This window comes from Tursiops truncatus, chromosome 1, assembly GCF_011762595.2.
Source record: "Tursiops truncatus isolate mTurTru1 chromosome 1, mTurTru1.mat.Y, whole genome shotgun sequence".
NCBI lineage: Eukaryota > Metazoa > Chordata > Mammalia > Artiodactyla > Delphinidae > Tursiops > Tursiops truncatus.
Genome location: NC_047034.1, coordinates 67,913,279 through 67,933,527, shown reverse-complemented (window position 1 = coordinate 67,933,527; position 20,249 = coordinate 67,913,279). Strand labels below are relative to the sequence as shown.

Genomic DNA, 20,249 nt, shown 5'->3' with positions numbered 1-20,249 from the left:
GCCCTGGGGGAGGCAGCCAAGGGATCTCAGAGCCAAGCCTCCTTTGCACATGAGCCTGGCTGTGGGGTCCCACACCTTCAGCCCCTGTTACAGCGCAAAGAGCTCCACTTACTCGAGTAGGCATTCAGACAGCCCTGTGTGAGTTGGAGGGTGTGGTTTGCCCAGCTGACAGGGTTGCTGACATTGCAGGTGTATGTGTGCAAACCACTGACATCAATCTGCTCCTCCAGTTTGGTGAGGTTCCTGGGTGTCTGAATCAGCTCAGTCCCTTTATACCAAGCATAGCTCACATCACTGCCTCTGGAGACTGAGCAGGACAGAGTCACTTGGCACATCCCCCTGTCCAGGACCTTCCACCTCTCCACCAGCTGGGGCTTCTCAACACGATCTGGAAGCAGAGATGTTGATCAGAAAGGTGCTGGAAATACAAGCCCTGCAGGAGTCAGAGGTGCAGTATGAGCTGTCCTGAGGACTCACCAAATACAGAAACCTGGAACTGATGTCTCCAAACCTTCCCAGTGTCTTCAGTGACCTCCAGGAGGTAGAGGCCACTGTCCTGCTGCTGAGCTGCCATGATGAGAAGAGTTAAGTTTTCTCTTATAAAGCTCAGTCTATTGTTGAAATGATTTGAAGTCCAAATCAAACTCTTCCCTACATCGCTCTGGCTGGAAACATTCTTCCAAGAGTATATGAAATAACAGCTTGAATTTGAGTATGGCTTCATCTTCCATATAACAGAGTATGTCCTTATCTGTATGCTGGGGGACCGTAACCAGACAGACTCTCCCGAGATTCCAACCACATGATCAGCAGAACCTAGGGATTATAGGAAAGAGAACCCAGGCTGGAGGTGGAAAGAAAATTTCAAGCCTGAGCATTGTGGGTTGTTGGATGTGACCTCCCTTAAACCAAGAGGATGGAAATGCATATGAGGAGCCCAAAGTCTAAGAGAACCTGAAAGTGTATCTCCCTTATCTGCCTCCCCTCCCTCCATGCTCTGTGCCTGAAGGGCCCACACACCAGTAATAATAGCTAAAATCTCCTGAGTTCTTATTATGGGACAGATAGATTTTAAACACTTTACATATTTTTACTATTTCACTTTACAATGACCCTAAAAGAGTCTTATCCCCATTTTACAGGTTAGGAAACTGAGTTAGAAAGAACTAAAAGTAATTGGCCCAAGTTACACGTGAGAAAGATGAGCTTAAAATCCAGTCAATTTGGCTTTAGAGGACGAATTCTTAACCACGATGTTATAAATATCATATATGATGTCACTCCTTCCCCGCAGTGCTGAGGCAACCAACAGTGGCCATCAGTGACTGCTGGAAAGTCTTAATGGCCAGACCTAATAAGACTAACCCTCCAAGCTGAACTAATGGCTCCCTCCTCCATCCTCCGTCCTCATAGAACTAGATTCATAATCCTTTCTTGTAGCACTTTGCACATAAGATTGTGGTCTTTATTCATGAGTGTTTGCCAATTTTTTAGTTACTAGGAAGTATCCACAGGATTGCTCCATAGAAAACAAATAGAGAAAAATAAAACTACATTACCAAGGCATATCCTAGCACATCCCTCTCTAAGGACCATTATGGGGGCTAATGACCGTGAGAATGTGACATAGAGCTGCTTGTCATTGCCTACCCTAGAGTACTCCAGTGCAATCAATGAAAACAAGTGGAAATCCCTGTAGCCATTTTTGGCAAGGAAGCTATGTGGCATGGCCCCGTGGATGCTAGAAATGTAAAGGTCTGTCTGGGCAGGTTGAAAAGGGTCAGGGAGAATTTGGAGGAGAGAATAGAAGAAGGAGATAGTTATACAAACAGATCTGTTAAAATGGAGGACATTGAGAAGAGAGCGATGGAGAGAGATCTTTAGATGTCCATGTGCATTATAAATACACTCACTCCTAACCATACCTTCATGTCAGCATTTTCTCAGGAGACTAAGTAAATAACTAAAGGACTCGTAATTACTATCTGGTTAATATAATATGTTCCTCTGATTTGACACTCCTAAGAGTAAAACACATGAGGTTCCTACTCATAGTCCCATGATTTGGACTGGCTCTGCTTATTACCAAGCCAAAAGCAGAGACTGTGATATACATCTCTGTGACTTTGTCTCTTGAGGTCCTAGCACTGCCTAAAGATGTTGAGAACAAAGGTGAACAGAAAAATAATTACTAAACCTACAAAAAGGACATGAACTGTCATCACCAATTATTGAGTCCTGACTGAGTCCCCACTGTAATGAGGGCCCTGAAAAGGCAGGGCCTCTTCATGTGTAAGATATGGTTCCTGACTCCAGAGAATTTGTGATCTGGAAATAGAACATGCTTTCATGCCACAGCATACATTTAAGGTTGAGATACATAATCATCTAAAGAATTCTAATTCGGATCATGGAAGACCAGATTAAGACATGCTAACCAATGCTCCCACTGAGAATAACTAGAAAAAATGGGCAAAGTAGAAAAGTATGTTGTTAATGGCATCAGAGAGCTAATAAAGCAGCATAAAGTTATAGGGCCAAGATCTGGAAGAAGGAAACTCAGAGAGGTGAAACCAGAATTTTTGACTGCTGCTCCTTGGAGGCATCTTCTGAGTCCATAAAAAGCATCTGAAATGCTGAGAAGCTAAGCAGAGCTTACAATAAGCTCAAGGAACTAAGAGAACATGGAGTTCAGGAACCTCTTGAGAGGAAGTGGGTATACCTAAAATCCAGCAGATTTGGGGTTTGTACCATAAAGGTCTACACACTAAGAGTAAGGGTGAACAAGAAATAGGCCAAGGACTTCCCTGGTGGCACAGTGGTTAAGAATCTGCCTGCCAATGCAGGGGACACAGGTTCAAGCCTCGTCCTGGAAGATCCCACATGCTGCAGAGCAACTAAGCCTGTGCACCACAGCTACTGAGCCTGCGCTCTAGAGCCCACGTGCCACAACTACTGAGTCTATGTGCCACAACTACTAAAGCCTGCTCACCCTAGAGCCCATGCTCCACAACAAGAGAAGCCATCGCAATGAGAAGCCCGCACACCGCAACAAAGAGTAGCCCCTGCTCACCGCAACTAGAGAAAGCCCACGCACAGCAACAAAGACCCAACACAGCCAAAAATTAATTAATTAATTAATTAAAAAATAAAAAAGAATCTGCCTGCCGATGCAGGGGACACCGGTTCGATCCCTGGTCCATGAAGATCCCACATGTCATGGAGCAACTAAGCCTATGTGCCATAACTACTGAGCCTGCACTCTAGAGCCCGCAAGCCACAACTAGTGAGCCTGTGTGCCACAACTACTGAAGCCTGCACACCTAGAGCCCATGCTCTACAACGAGAGAAGCCACCACAATGAGAAGCCCATGCACCCCAATGAAGAGTAGCCCCCAGCTCTCCTTAATTAGAGAAAGCCCATGTACTACAACAAAGACCCAACGCAGCCAAAAAGTTAATAAAAAAGAAAAGAAAAGAAATAGGCCAGCTCTCACAGAGATTGAAGCCCAGTTTTGAATAATTTCAACCCTGAATTGGATTAACATTATCTAATATCTCTAGTATTTCTAATCTGACTAGAGGCAAATACAAATTATTCCTGGAGGAAAATAACAAAAACCAGCGCATTAAACTATTTCTAAAATTTTTCATACAACAGTGTCCAAAATGAAATAAAAAAATAAACAGGCATAAGAAGAGGAAACATGTCCAAAAACCAAAAGAAAAAATAGAAATAAATCCAAGGGACATCTAGATAATAGTGTTATCAGCCATAAACTTTAAAGTAATTTTGTTTAACATGTTCAAGGAAATAAAATATGTTTGAGAATTACAGCAGAGAACTAGTGTGATAGAAAGCAAAATGGCTATGCTCCCTGAAATGTGACTTTGCAGCTCCTTCCATCATCAAGAGATAGAGTTCACTTTCCCATCTCTTGTAACTGGGCTGGCTTTCTGAACAGAATGCAGTAAAAATGATGTTGTGCCAGTTCTAAGCCTAGATCTGAAGAGGCCTTGCACATGCCTCTTGGAATGTGCCTCTACATATTCTCTTGGCATGTTGTCTAGCTGACATATAAACAAGACTCAGATAGCCTCCTGGAGGATGAGAGATCACATGCAGCAAGCTGAGGCCTTCTTAGATCAGCCGTCCCCAGTCAATCTGGCAGCTGACCCTATATGCAAAAATGGTGCAAGCTGAAATGAAAATAATGACCCAGCTAAGCCCCGCCCAAATTGCCAACTAGCAGAATCATTGACTAAATAAGTGGTTGTTGTTTTAAACTACTAAGTTTGGAGGTGCTTCATTATGCAGCAATAGTTACCTGAAAAAATGAATTTTTTGAGAACCAAATGAAAATTGTAGGAATAAAATGTAAAATAACTGAAAAATGAACTCAACTGAGACCTTTTCTGACCACAACAATATGAAACTAGAAATCAACCACAGAAAGAAAAACGGGAAAAGAACAAACATATGGAGACTAAACAACATGCTCTTAAAAAACCATTGGATCAAAAGTGAAATCAAAGAAGAAATCAGAAAATACCTGTAGACAAACAAAAATGAAAGCACAACCTTACAAAATCTATGAGATGCAACAGAAGCAGTTCTAAGAGAGAAGTTCATAGCAATACAGGCCTGTATCAAAAAACAAGAAAAATCTTAAACAAACAACCTAAACTACCACCTAAAAGAATTATAGAAGAACAAACAAAACCCAAAGTCAATATAAGGAAGAAAATAATGAAAATCAGAGAGGAAATAAATAAAATCGAGATTAAAAAAAAAACAATAGAAAAGATCAATAAGTCCAAGAGCTAATTTTTTGGAAAGGTAAACAAAATCAACAAACCTCTAGCCAAGGTCACCAAGAAGAAAAGAGAGAGGACCCAAATAAACAAAATAAGAAAAGAAAGAGGGAAATTTTAACCATAGATACCACAAAAATACAAAAAGATTATGAGAATACTAATAGTTATATGCAAACAAACTGGACAACCTGGAAGAAATGAACAAGTTTGTAGAAACATACAGCCTGCCAAAACTGAGTCAAGAAGAAACAGATCATTTAAATAGACTGATCACTAGAAGTGAAATAGAATCTGTAATTTAAAAATGAAACAAAACAAAACTCTCTGCAAACAAAAATCCAGGACTGAACAGCTTCACTGAGGAATTCTACCAAACATACCAAGAACTTATACCTATCCTTCTCAAACTATTCAAAACAAATTTAAGAGGAGGGAATACTCCCAAATTCATGGCTTCTATGAAGCCATCATCATCCTGACACTGAAACCAGACAAAGACACCACAAAAAAAGAAAATTACAGGCGAATATCTTTAATGAACATAGATGCAAAAATCCTTAACAAAATATTAACAAACTGAGTCCAACATTACATAAAAGGGATCATACACCATGGTCAAGCTGATTTCATTCCAGGGTCACAAGGATGGTTCAACATACATAGATCAATCAATGTGATACAACACCACATTCATAAAAGAAAGACAAACCACATGATTATCTCAACAGACACAGGAAAAGCATTTGACAAAATTCAACATCCATTCATGATTTTTAAAAAAGCTCTTACGAAAGTGGGTATAGAGGGAACATATCTCAACATAATTAAAGCCATTTATGACAAACCCACAACAAATATAATACTCAATGGTGAAAAGCTGAAATCCTTCCTGTTAAAATCTGGAACAGGGCAAGGATGCCCACTCTCACCACTTCTATTCAACATAGCATTGGAAATCCTAGACACAGCAATCAGGCAAGAAAAAGAAATAAAAGTTATCCAAATTGGAAGGGACAAGGTAAAATTGTCATTATATGCAGATGACATAATACTATATAGAGAAAGCCCTAAAGATTCCATACAAAAACAACTAGAACTGATAGATGAATTCAGCAAGGTAGCAGGATACAGGATTAATATGCAGAAATCAGTTACATTTCTTTACATTAATAATGAAATATCAGAAAGGGAATGTAACAAAACCATACCTTTTAAAATCACACCAAAAGAAAAATAAAATACTTAGGATTAAACCTGACCAAAGAGGTGAAAGACTTATATGCTGAGAACTATAATACATTAATAAAGGAAATTAAAGATGATTCAAAGAAATGGAAAGATATCCCATACTCTTGGATTGGAGGAATTAATATTGTTAAAATGGCAATACTACTCAAAACAACCTACAGATTTAATGCAATCTGTATCAAAATACCTATGATATTTTTCACAGGACTAGAACAAATAATCCTAAATTTTGTATGGAATCATAAAAGACCCAGAATTGCCAAAGCAATACAAAGGAAAAAGAACAAAGCAGGAAGCATAACCCTCCCACACTTCAGATAATACTACAAAGCTACAATAGTCAAAATAGTGTGATATTGGCACAAAAACAGACATACGGATCAATTGAACAGAACAGAGCCGAGAAATAAACCCACACAACTACAGTCAATTAATCATCAACAAAGGAAGCAAGAATATAAAATGGGAAAAAGACAGTCTCTTCAGCAAGTGGTGCTGGGAAAGTTGGACAACTACATGTAAATCAATGAAGTTAGAGCACACCCTCACACCATGCACATTGAAGTAGTCTCTGCCCAGATGGGGAGTAGTGGGTTGGAGAAGGAAAGTCAGGCTCCGCCCTTTACTTGAGCCTCCTCTGCCACATGGATTGACTCTTCCTTTAACAAATGATTTCTCTGTAACAGGCAATGATGTTTGACAGCATTTTGACCACAGTAGAACTTCTTTCAAAATTGGAGTCAATCCTTTCAAGCCCTGCTGCTGCTTCATCAACTAAGTTTATGTAATATTCTGAATCCTTTGTTGTCATTTTAACAATTGATTAAGTTCACCATCTTATATGGGTGCAGTTTGTGGCACCCCAAAACAATTGCAATAGTGACATCAAAGATCACTGATCACAGATCATCATAACAAATATAATAATAATGAAAAAGTTTGAAATATTGAGAGAATTACCAAAATGTGACAAAGAGACACAAAGTGAGCAAATGCTGTTGGAAAAATGGAGCTAATAGACTTGTGTGACACAGGGTTGCCACAACCCTTCAATTTGTCAAAACTCAGTATCTGCAAAGTGCAATAAAGTGAGGCTCAATAAAACGAGGTATGCCTGTCTATAAAGAATTCCTAAAAATCAGTAAGAAATAAACTGACAACCCAAAAAAAAAAAAAAAAAAAGACAGAAGACTAGGACAGGCACTTGGCAAATAAATGATACCCAGTTAACCAACAAGCAGCAAAAAGTTCCCCAACATTGCTGGATATCAGAAAACAATGAGACTCAACTATATCCCCACCAAAATGGCTAACATTTAAAAGACTGAAAATTCCAAGTATTGGCAGGGATGAGGCACAACTGAGACTCTGATTCATTGCTAATGGGAGTGTAAGTTGGTACAGCCACTTTGGAAAACTGACAATATCTTTTAAAACTAAAGTTACATATGCCCTATAACTCAGGAGAATTTGTACATACTCAAGAAAATATATACAAGAACGTTCATATTGGCTTTATTCATAATAATTCAAAATGGGAAACAACCCAAATATCAGTCATCATTAGATGAATAAATAAATCATGTTATATTCATATAATGGACTGTTACCTAGCAATGAAAAAGAATAAACTGGGACTTCCCTGATGGCGCAGTGGTTAAGAATCCGCCTGCCAATGCAGGGGACATGGGTTTGATCCGTGGTCTGGGAAGATCCCACATGACGCAGAGTAACTAAGCCCCTGTGCCACAACTATCGAGTCTGCGCTCTAGAGCCCACATGCCACAACTACTGAAGCCCACACACCTAGAGTCGGTGCTCCGCAACAAGAGAAGCCACCACAATGAGAAGCCCATGCACGGCAATGAAGAGCAGCCCCCGCTCGCCCAACTAGAGAAAGCCCGCACGCAGCAACGAAGATCCAACGCAGCCAAAAATAAATTAATTTTTTTAAAAAAAAGAAGAATAGACTACTTCTACAAGCAAAAATGTGGATGGATCTTATCGACTTGGTTATTAATAAAGGAGCCAGACACCAAAATGTATACAGTGAATGATTCTACTTATACAAAATTCAAAATCCAAAAAAAACAAATCTATGGTAAAAGGTTAGAATATTGGTTAACTCTGAGGAAATTATCAAGTAGGAGGGGACACAAAGAACACTATTGGGGTGCTAGAAATGTTTTACATCTCGAGATGGGTGGTGGTTACATGTACATACATATATAAAAGTTCATCAAGCTATTCACTTAAACTTTTTGTACATTACTGTAAGTTATATCTTGATAAAAATACAAAATGTAAAAAAGGAGTAATTACCACCTCTCAGAGAGCTGTTCTGATCATTAAACTAAGTAAAATGTACTTTGATAAGAGCAAAGTAAGATGTTGCCACTGTGGAAACATTACCACAGCAAGAGTGGAAAAACAGGAGATTTCTGCACTCATCTTTTGGCGAAATATTAGAAAATTCTTCCTGATACTTACTCAAATGACAACCAGAAATCAGTGGGTCAGAAATTCTCACAGGTAAAATAGACTAGAAAATAGGTTGGGCAAATTTACAGATTGACAAAGATGTTCTAAACCCAGGTTCCAGGTACATCTATAAGAATCAGTGAGCCCCTTTGAGGCAATGGGAAGACTATTCACTCCTATATTCAACAATTATTTATTGAATACTCTCTGTGTGTCAGGTATTGCTCTAGGGAGGATATCTTAATCTCAACACTTGACATTTGGAGCCTGTTAATTCCCTGTTGCAGAGGAAGCGGGAGCCGTCCTGTGCATTGTAAAGATGTGTAACATCATCCCTGGCCTCTACCCGCTAGATGCCTGCACCCCTGCCCCATTCATGACAAACAAAAAAGTTTTTAGACATTTCCAAATGTCCCCTGGGGGGCAAAATTGTCCCCACTTGAGAACCACTGCTCAAGGGCATTGGACTAGAGGGGTGAGCAAGAGATACAAGGTCCCTGCTCCCATGAAGCTTACACTCCAGCTGGGGTACGCACCATAAATAAGTGAAAAATGAGACAAGATCCTTTCAGAGAAGCATAAGTGCCATGAAGGTAGTTTTAAAAGGTGATTTAACAGAGTGACTGGTAGATTCATGGCCAGAGAAGACCTCTCTGAGGAGGTGACATCTGAGCTAAGAAATGATCGATATGAAGGATCCAGCCAGGCGAAGAGCTACAGAAAAAACATTCTGGGTAGGGGGAACTGCAACTTCACAGCTCCTCTGGGGACAGGGAATCAAGCAGAAGGTGCAGCCCTTAGGCAGAATATTAGAGATAGAAGAACTAAGCAAGATGGTCTTAGTGGTTGGCAGCATTTGCAAAGAAATACATGCATATGGTAAGTCTTAATTTCCTAGAAACAGGACATCACCTTCACAGACTATAGAAATGGGAGATGATAAAACAACCAAATTACATTCAAGAGATTAACCCAGGCAAGTAGAGTTGGGGAGAGTTGCAAATAGAATGGTACACAGAAAGATAGAAATGCCCCCCAAACGTAACAAGCAAGTGCTAAAGGAAGATATGGAACTCCCAAGACTGGGTAACTGGCAATAGCAGTGTCAGTCATATGAAGGGTCAAGGGTAAGGCTCAGTAGAGAGGGAGCCACACCAATGGATACATATTTCATTGACCAGGCACTAGGCTAAGTAATGGGCATCTAAAACTCCACCCCACCTCAGGCAGCAAAAGGGCTGAGACTACAGATGGATCTGGAGTATCCCACAGGAGCCAACTCCAAGAGCGACACGAAATGCCAAGTTTAAGGGCTCCAGGATGGGTGACAGAAATGCTTGTCACAAAACCAAAATCTATAGCGCTGGGCTGGATTTTAAATAAGGAATGAAAGCCAAATCATAAGAAAAGAACAGGACCAAAACAGAAGCATATAAGTGTAATATGGGAGCAGGGAACAGCCCAGGTTACTGGTGCATGCACGGGTGCATCTTACTGGCCCAAAGGCAGGGAAGAAGTTCAGCCAATACACCAAACAAAGCTTTCCAGGTTGCTCAGAGTTGGCATCTGTCATGATTGCTGTTGCTCATATCATATCTGTAAGTAGATATTTGTAATATCACTCCTATTTTGAGAAGGGGACTATTAAGGGCACTGGGCAAAGACGTAAAGGAAAAGTCACAATCTCTGTTTTACTGTGCTTACAGTCTAGAGGAAGATAAACCTAAAACAGCCAACTAAGACTTGATGTGAAATGTGCCATGGGGGTACGCCCAAGGTGTGACACAAGCTAAGGAAAGCATGCTCTACTCTTCCCTGGGGCATTAGGAGTGACTTCCCAGAGGAGGTGAGCTAGGTGCTGCCTGGGGCACCCAGGCCTGCCAGGAGGATTGAGAAAGGAGTATGGAAGAGGGCATCACAGACAGAACAGCAGCATTGTTACAGACACCCATACTTCTGGCTTATGGGTCTGCTAAGGATGGTCATAAAGCTCTCTCCAGCAGGTCTGGAGAGTGGAGTGATAGAAAATGAGTTTAATTTTTAGGGGGTTGTGATGGTTTTATTTTATTTTTAACTTTTGTAAAATTGAGAGGTAGCACAAATATTAAAGGGTGCCTAAAATATAAATGCATAGTACAATGAATAATTATAAAGTAAACCCCTGAATAACCACCATCAGATCAAAACACAGAGCCTTCATTCTGGTTCTCCTTCATCATGACAAAACTGAATATAGGGCTTCCCTGGTGGCGCAGTGGTTAAGAATCCGCCTGCCAATGCAGAGGACACAGGTTCGAGCCCTGGCCCGGAAGATCCCACATGCCGCAGAGCAACTAAGCCCGTGCGCCACAACTACTGAGCCTGCGTGCCTCAACTACTGAAGCCCACGCGCCTAGAGCCCATGCTCCGCGACAAGAGAAGCCACCACAATGAGAAGCCCGCGCACCGCAATGAAGAGTAGCCACCACTCACCGCAACTAGAGAAAGACGGCGAGCAGCAATGAAGACCCAACACAGCCATTTAATTAATTAATTAATTAATTAATTAAAAACTGAATATAGAGTATACAAGGAATGATTAAGTTATGAACTAAACTATTAAATTATTAAGGAATCAAATGTGTGATCTACACTCCTGATGCTATACTGTCATTGTAGTCATTTTTTAATTATACTATTCTATTATATTTTCATGTAAATTGTATTAGTTTATGCACTTAAGAAGGGTTTGTCTCCAACTAAAAAGGAGCTAGGAAAGAAGCTACCGCAGGAAGAACACCAGCTGTTATTTTGGTTTGCTGGTTTGGTTTTTGTGAGATAATGGAAATATATACATTATTCTCTCCCCCCAGTTCCTGGCACAGAGTTCCTGAAATCCTTATAATTTCTCAGTGATAAAAGCATCTCTTGCTTTAGTATCTAGTCTTTGACCCCATCCCTGACATGGGGCTCCTAAAACCTTTGTAAATTCCTAAGTAACAAGAGCACCAGGAGCAACTTTTATTCTATTAAGATGACTCTGGATGGACTCCTGGGTGGGAGGGGCTCATCACAAAAAAGGCCAAGCCATGATTAAAAGCTTGGAATTTTCAGCCCCATTCCCCACCCTTCGGAGGAGGGATAGAGGCTGGAAATGGAGTTAATAGTTAATAACTGATCACACCTACATGAGAAAGCCCCTATAAAATCCCAATAGCACGAGTTTAGGGGAGCTACCAGTTTGGTGAACCCCAACTCCAAGGGAACAGAAGCTCTCTTCCAGACCTTGCCCTATTTATCTCTTCATCTGGCTGTTCATCTGTATCCCTTATCATATCCATTAATAAACTGGTAAATGTAAGTAAGTGTTTCCCACTCTTCTGTGAGCTACTCCAACAAATTAATTGAATCAGAAGAGGGGATCACTGGAACCTCTGATCTACAACCTGGGCTTGAGACTGGTGTCTGAAATGGCAGAGGGAGGTAATCTTGTGGGAACGAGCCCTTAATCTGTGAAATCTAACACTGTCTCGGGACAGATGGTGTCAGAATTGAGTCAAATTGTAAGACACCCAGCTGGGGCCACAGAGAGTTGCTTGGTGTGGGGAAAGAACTACACACACATTTGGAGACCAGAGGTATCAGAAGCGAAGTGTTCTTATGAGTAGTAAAAGAGACACACGGGAAAGAAAGACATAGTAGGGAAAAACTGGATGGTATTCCAACATAGATTTTTAAATGGGAGGATAATGAACTAGGAGTGGAAAGCCAACAGAAAAGGAGCAGTTGAAGAAAGATCAGAGATATCGTGAACTGGGCAGGTCCTGGATGACCTACCAGATGAAGCCGTGATGTCCAGAGCACACGGGGAAGGACAGACCAAGGAAAGGAGGAGAGCTCCCTAACGCAGAGCAGAGGTGAATGTGGTCATTTACGGGCACAGATGAGGTCAGTTGATGTTGAGGGATTGTTGGTGAGGTCGGCAGAATCCCTAATTGGGGCCTCCATTTACTTGGAGAAGGAGAGTGTAGGCTGATAAAAGCTATGATGATGGAACGGGATCCTGAAGAGATGGTGAAGGTTTGGAATCAGCCCTTTGGAGAAAGGGGAAAGCTGTGGATCAGAAACAAGGATTCCCAGGACAGTGGGGACCCAGCTGAAATTGAAGGCTCTCAATCTGCAGTTGCTCTTTGTTGTTGAATTTTCTTCTGCAGCCCTCAACAGCCCAGTGTGGGGAAAAGGAAGATATTCAGGGTGAGGCAGGGCTAGACAGGGATGGCGGTGGGGTGAGGCTGGAGTGGGAGGATACAGCAGAAAGATGAGTGGGCAAGGTACTATGTAGTGGGTATTGTGACTGAGGCAGAAAGACCTCTGTCCCTGTCCCAGAGGGGCACATATGCCAAATGGAGAGACAAGAAATGGCAGTATGAAAAGATAACTTCAACACAAATTCTCACATGCTTAGTGAGAGGTGGAGGAGGCCCCGACACGTGGCGGATTGCTCAGAGCGGAGAGGCCACAGCAGATTCCGGTGGTCAGAGCAGGCCCCAGGGCTGCTGCTACCTCTGTTGTTACCACTCAGCAGCTTTGGGGCCTCTCTTCCGGTGGTTAGGAAAGAATGGGGTGAAACAACTCTGCAGAGGGAGGGCAGAGGTCAAGTGATTAACTCCACCACCTCCTCAGGAAGAAGAGGGAAGCCAGCACAGAGGACGGTCAAGGAGACGATCTGACCCAGCAGTGAGTCCCGCTCAGCCCCAGAGCTGGGTGCAGAAGCTGCAGCCTCCAGAGTCCCAAAGTGTCCACCGTCAGCTCAGCTTCCTCTGACCTTGACCTGCTGGTCGGAGGAAGGGTGAGATGGGAAGAAGGTTGAGGCCTGAGAGCCTCGGAGAGGGGACAGGGGAGAGAAAAGAAAACCTTCAGAAAAGTGTAACTTCCCCTAGCCAACAAAGGATGTTGAGGTTTTCTCAGCTCAGGGTTATGCCACCAGGCTTGGAGTGAAGGCAACAGAAGGGGTTCCTGATGGGGTCTGGGTGGATAAAGCTCAGTGAGATCCCAAAAGTGCTGGGGCAGGGCCGGCCCTAGTCAAGGCAAAATTATAAAGTAGATAAAATCCCCTCAGGTCCACAACCCAATTCATCACCTCTCTTCTTCTTCACCTAGCCCCACCCTGGGGGCTTCCTCCTGGCTATACTGACTCCATTTCTCAGACGATGCAACCCCTTACCTCTGTCAACTTACCTAGGCTATGTCCCACTCTTTGTATCAGTTAACTGAATCATCCAATGCATTTGTAATACTGTCTTTCTCCAAGATGACAAGTGCATCTGCTTCTCACGTCTCCTCGTTCAAACCTGTTTTCCCTACTTCTGTTTAGGCTGTTCCCTCTGCTTAGCTTGTCCTTCTACCTTACCCCTATCTCCTGAACTCTTATTTGTCCTTCAAGGCCACTTCCCCAGTGTCCCTACCTAGAAGGACTCTCCATCTTCTTTGCACCCTTTGTGCTCTAAATATATCTTGCCTGTCGGAGACACTTAGCATTTAGCATTTGCTGTCTTCCCTTAGAGTTGATATTGTACAGGTCTCTTTTCCTCTAACTATCTGAAAGATTCTTAAGGATGGAACCAATGTGTGTTTCATCTTTGTTTCCTCCACAAAATCTTGCATGGTTCTTGGAACATAGTAAGGGTTTAATGAAGTGTTCAGTTGATTAATTAATTAAATTCAGCTCCCAGAAATGACTCTCATGTAGGAATTTCGTGCAGTACACCAGGGAAGCCAGAACAGACATGGTTCTCTTGGCTTTGACTTTCACCTTTCAGGCTCCACACCCCTGCACTTTCATTTCCCATTTGCAGGTCCTCAGAACAAGCTGGTGGCCCTGAAACTTGGAACTCTCACGCACTGCTTGGTTCAACCACTTTGGAAAACAGTTTAGCAGCAACTACTAGAGGTATATCTACATACCCAGTGCTTCTACCCCCAACAGACATGCATGCACTAAAAGCCTCATAGAGGACTTCCCTGGTGGTCCAGTGGTTTAAATTCTGAGCTTCCACTGCAGGGGGCGCGAGCTCCATCCCTGGTTAGGAACCAAGATCCCGCATGCTGAGCAGCTCGGCCTAAAGACTCTTAGCAGCGTGATTATAATAGGGAAAAAAAAACCTTGAAACAACCCAAAGGTTCATCAGTGGTAGAATAGATTAATAAACTATTATACAGTCATACAATGAAATACAGCCATGAAAACGACCAGCTGCAAGTGATAGCACAGATAAATCTCATCAGATGTTGAGCAAAAGAAGCCAATACAAGAGTATATACTTTATGATTCCATTTATATATAGGCAAAGCTAACCAATGATGTTAGAAGTCAGAAGAGTGGTTGTATTTGTGGAAGAGGGTGGAGGTAAGGAAAGGAGGGAACGTGTGGTAAACACACAGGTGTTTTCACTTAACAATAACTCATTGAGTTGTACGTTTATAATTTTGCACACTTTTCTTTTTTTTTTTAATAATTAGCCATGCCTGTACCAAAGCATTTATTTTTTTCAACCAATGTTTTTTTTTTTTTTTTTGTAGATATTGGGGGTAGGAGTTTATTAATTAATTTATTTATTTTTGTTGTGTTGCGTCTTTGTTTCTGTGCGAGGGCTTTCTCTAGTTGCGGCAAGGCGGCGGGGGGCGGGGGGCACTCTCCATCGCGGTGCGCGGGCCTCTCACTGTCACAGCCTCTCTTGTTGCGGAGCACAGGCTCCAGACGCGCAGGCTCAGTAGTTGTGGCTCACGGGCCTAGTTGCTCCGTGGCATGTGGGATCCTCCCAGACCAGGGCTCGAACCCGCGTCCCCTGCATTAGCAGGCAGATTCTCAACCACTGCGCCACCAGGGAAGCCCCATTTTGCACACTTTTCTGCACACGTATCATGAAGACAATGGCCCAGCTATCTCTGGAGGGATTTCTATAGAAATGGTTCCCTGCAGTGGTGCTGCAGCCCTGAGTTCTCTGAGTCCTGATCTCTCTCCTGTGGACAGATACTTCACTATTCACACTTTGTCTGAGGGGGAGTACAATAAGGAAAAAATGGACAAAAATAAATCCAGCCTTTTTAGAACTTGTCTGGATCCCAGCCAGAGCAGTTGCGATCAGAGACTCCTTCCTGAGAAGTGAAAGTTTCAACACAATCTGTGGGAACAGCCTGCGGCCTTCAGAGCTAATCTGTGAGATGCTGCCCCTGCCCCTTTATTTTGGTCCAGCACGTCTCACCCCAGACCTTGTGGCCCCTGGGCATTTATAGCCTCTGGTGTGTCCTTTGTAGTGTCTTCAGAATGTAAAGCCAAAATCTGAATTTAGGGCCCAAAATGAACTTTAGGGCCCAAGTCCACTCTCATGGGCAGTGATTTGAAGGTCCCTGGTCCCCAAACCATCTGACCCCAAAATTATCCCAATCTTCCTCTAAGATGCCTGAAAACAACTCATTTATTCACTCAACTAACATGTTTTGAGCACTTACTGTGTTGGGCACTTCGTTGGGCACTAATCACAGCTGTAATTATGTACTGATGGATAAAAATGGTGTAAGTTCCATAAACAAAGGGGCCGTGTACTTAATCACTACTGAATCCTAAATATCTTGTCCAGCACCCGGTACAGAGCTACTCAAAACATATCCAGGGAAGGAATGGGAATAGAGAGGGAGATGCTATTGTGAAAACAGACTGCTTTACATTACGATGTAATCATGTGATTAAATGTCTTGAATACATGTTTCTTTAAGTTAAAAATGTTGAAGTCTCCCTAAGATCCTGGTTATGATAATGAGAAACCCTCAGAAAAGGGTCACACATGAAAACTTTATCATCTTATCTGAAGATTCTCTAACTCACTTTCTATTCAATTAATTAAAGTCAACAAAAGATTACTGAATAGTCTCTCCTCTTTACTCTGACTACAAAACTAAGTGAAATATATGCCCTGCCTCCAAAGAGTCGACTAACATGAGCATTCATTTTGGAGGACTTGTTATAACTCAGCATTTCTCTAAACACTTTATACACTATATCTCATCTAATCCTCACACATCCCCCAGGAAGCAGGCACCGCTGTTAACTTCATGTTATGAATGAAAATTGAGAAACAAGAAGTTAGTTAACTTCCTCAAGGCCACAGAGGTAGTTAGTATTTACATCCTTTAAAATCTAAAACAGTTTTCCCAATGAAGCTTTCTGGTAGGCAGATAAACTCACTTTATTCCATGGATTATTTAAAGTACTCATTCATTCAATAAATACATAGTGAGGGTCTACTTGTGCCAGATACTGTTCTAGATGCTGAAGATACAGCAGTGAACAAAACACACAAAAGCCCTGGCCTCAAGGATCTTACATTCTAATGAGGTAAAGAAGAGCCTAGGAGATAGAAAATAAGACAAATAAGTAAACATATAGTATGTAAAATGGAGACGAGCATTACAGAGAAAAATAAACGAAGAGGGAGAGAAGAAGTTACAAGATGAAGGGGTTGACATTTTTAGTGGGAAAGATATCACTGCAGAAGTGGTATTTGAGCAGAATGAGGAAGGAAGCCTCATGGCAAATGAGGGAAACGCAGCATTCTAAGTGGAGAAAACAGTGCAAAGCCCCCAAGTGGAACATGCGTGAGGACCAGCAGGCCAGCATGGCTGAAATGCAGTGAGAAGACCAGAGAAGAAGGGGCAGTGGTCAGGGAGGCCAGATCACGTGGGCCATTGTAAAATGTATGGCTTTTACTCTACGTGAAGTGAGAAGCCTTTGGAAGACTTCTGCAATGCTCAAGAGTGCTATGAGCCTCTTACACATATGTGATGCATATTACATTCTTCAGTAAACCAAGTCTTAGAAAAAATGTTTCACTGTCATTGTACCACCTGATGGGATGCACTGAAAAAGACATGCCATCACTTTCATGGTATTCCTGCCAAAAGTGCATGACCTAAGTCTTATGACAAAACATTAGACAAACTCAGATTGTGGAACCCTCTAGAAAACAACTGACTTGTATTCGACAAATGTCAAATTCATAAAAGACAGAGAAAGGAATAATTGTAGATTGAAGATGACGAAAAAGATATAACAACTGAATGCAATACGTGATCCTGATTGGATTCTGGTTGGGGAAAAAAGATGTCGTATAGCACATTTGGGGGACAGCTGGTAATATTTAAATATGGACTGTATGTTTGATTGTATCTATGTTAAATTTACTAAATTTGATAACTGTGCTGATATGTGATATGATATGGGAACATCCTTGTCCTTAGAAGATGTGTGCTGAAATAGTTAAGAGTAAAGGGGCATGATGTCTGCAACTTACTCTTGAATATTCCACAAAAGTAATTATTATTATACAGCTATACACACATACCTATATTTGGAGAGAAAGAGAAATAAGGCAAATGTGATAAAATGTTAACAACTGGTGAATCTAGGTGAAGGAAATACAAAAATTCTTTGGGCTATCCCCTGAAACTTAAAAATCATTTTCAATTAAGAAGTTTAAAAATTGAACTAGATAAACAAAGCAGTTTCAGTCGGCTTACATGAGGTCAGACCCACAGACACAGGGCATAGCAAGAAGAGAGAGAAGTTCCCTAAGACCAAAGTCCATCCCTCCCTCTGCTCAAAGAATCACTCTCCAGGCTCCCCACTACCTCCCACCAATGGGTCTTGTCATAGCCACACCCAAAGAGAGCACCACAGCCCTGGGAATGGGGATGGAGGGAGCATCGTCTTCCTGCCACTTGGGCTCATGATCTGAGTCAGCCTCAACGTTCTGTCCCTCCCACCCCCAGAGCCAGGCATCAAAGCATGTGGGTCCTACCTCAGCTTTCAAGGCTACTTAGCCCAGGTTCCAACCTAGCTCTCTTACCTAGGATCCTGCGTCTTTGGGTCCCTCCAGCCCACATGCATGAGCCCCAGTCTCCAGACTGCTCTCTCTGCTCCCTGTTCCTTATTACACCCTGCCCTACTCCGCCTGTACTCATTACAAAAGCCGGAGCCTGGAATGTGTCTTCTTGAAGGATACCAAAGTGCTCAGGGGCTCAGTGATTGAACTGAGTACCCAGGGATGGCTTCTAACAGGCCTTGCACAAATACTTCCTTGTGCCTCTGTTTCTTCCCTTTGCACAAAAGTGTGCCCTCCTCTCACCGCACCCCCCACTCATGATGTCCCTCAAAGAGTCACTGATCTAAAATGCAGGCTCCGAGTCTCAGAGCATCCTAGACTTAGGGTTGGAAAAAGAAGGGGAACCTGCTTCCCACACACACAAACATTAGTTGGCCCAGGGCCCAGCTGACAGTTATCAGTTTGCTATGGAGCTTCCTTATACTGTCTCCTTCTCTTCCCTTCCCCTCACCCTGCCCCCAGACAACATTTCCCTAATAATTCTCAGGCTCCCATGGCCTCTGGGCTGCTGGGAGAGCTGAGGGATGAGGGACCAGGCCATGCTGGTAAGGCCTCTGTTCTGGCCTTGGCCTCATCCTTCCCCTCTCCCCTCTCCCTTGCCAGGGCTCAGCTCTCCTGCCTCAGAGAATAATCTGTCAGTCTCTGAGCTCCAGTACCCCTACTTCCTTGGAGAAACCCAAGCTCATGGCCACTTCTCCTCTCTGCTGGTAATCGCACCAAATTAGAGGATATTTCCTTTGTCCTTCTTACAGCCAGCAGGGAGGATACTTTCTCCCCACTAGACAGAAAGGAAAACTGAAGCCAGTGGAAAAGACTTACCTTGCCTGAGGTGGCCTGGATTGCTTGGCCAGAGGTGCTTCTCAAGGACCTCCCAACCCACTGCCAGCCTTTGCTCTCTGACCCAGCCTGTCCAGAGCTGCGGGGAACTGTTCAGAGTCACAGTTCCAGGTCACCAATGTAAGCAGCACAACCCAGAGGCTCTGGACACTGATCTCCCTGAAGGCCACGGCCCCTAGTCCATGCCAGCCCCACCCCTGCCAGGCTAAGCCTCCTTACCTTGGCCCCGATGCCCCTTGATGAGCAGAAAGAGTGTGAGGGTAATTGCTTGCCCCAACATCCCCACAAGACAGAGGGATCAGGCCGGGTCCTCTCCCACCAGATGCTCTGCCCTGCACAGGCTCAGCAGCCACCCATCAGCAGGAGGCTGACGGAGAGCAGAACGGCCTCGCTCCAGCCACAGTTTCCTCAACTTGAGGCTGTTCTCATTAGCTGAACACTAACAAGGCCGTTGAGGAAGCCCCAGTCCCTGGACCTGGTCTGATAGTTCCCGCAAGCTAAACTTGCAAAGTCTGCCTCAAGTGGGCGGGTGTTCAGAGTTCACAGTGACTCACAAAACCAGCTTCAATATCTTGTCCCAAGCTCTGCCCCAGCCCAGCTGCTTTGTTTAAAGGACAGATGCCCAAGAAATTTTCCAATTCTATGCATCCTACTGGCAATATGGAGGAACCTACATGGGGGCCAAACAGCCATCATCAGAGCCTGTCCCATCCCAACAGACATTGCGAAGGTGGAGGGGAGAGGGTTTGGGAAGGATGTGGACTGAGAAGTGGAACCCTAGATAAGTGGGTGAAATGTTGAAGAAGACAAGTAAGGGGCACTAGAAAAATCTAACAGGCCTGGGGAATCTCTGCAAGTTGATACCAAAGTTTAAGCATATGCAAATTAATTTTTTTTTCTTAAGAATGTGCTTTTGCCCTAGTTTCCTATCTGTACTTCTAAATTCCC

The 20,249-nt window shown here is 42.9% G+C and overlaps 1 protein-coding gene across 1 annotated transcript in view; it reads right to left on the bottom strand.

Annotated features, from left to right (window-relative positions):
- The window catches only part of CD244 (CD244 molecule), a 30,048-nt gene extending 10,298 nt beyond the window's left edge, over positions 1-19,750 (bottom strand). Inside the window, exons 1-3 of the mRNA XM_019932459.3 lie at positions 19,521-19,750; positions 478-816; positions 113-388 (exon numbers count right to left, since the gene is read on the bottom strand). Of these exons, the coding sequence (XP_019788018.2) occupies positions 113-388; positions 478-816; positions 19,521-19,581 (676 nt within the window). The 5' untranslated portion in view covers positions 19,582-19,750. The remainder of the gene's footprint in view (positions 1-112; positions 389-477; positions 817-19,520) is intronic.
- Positions 19,751-20,249: the final 499 nt, after the last annotated feature.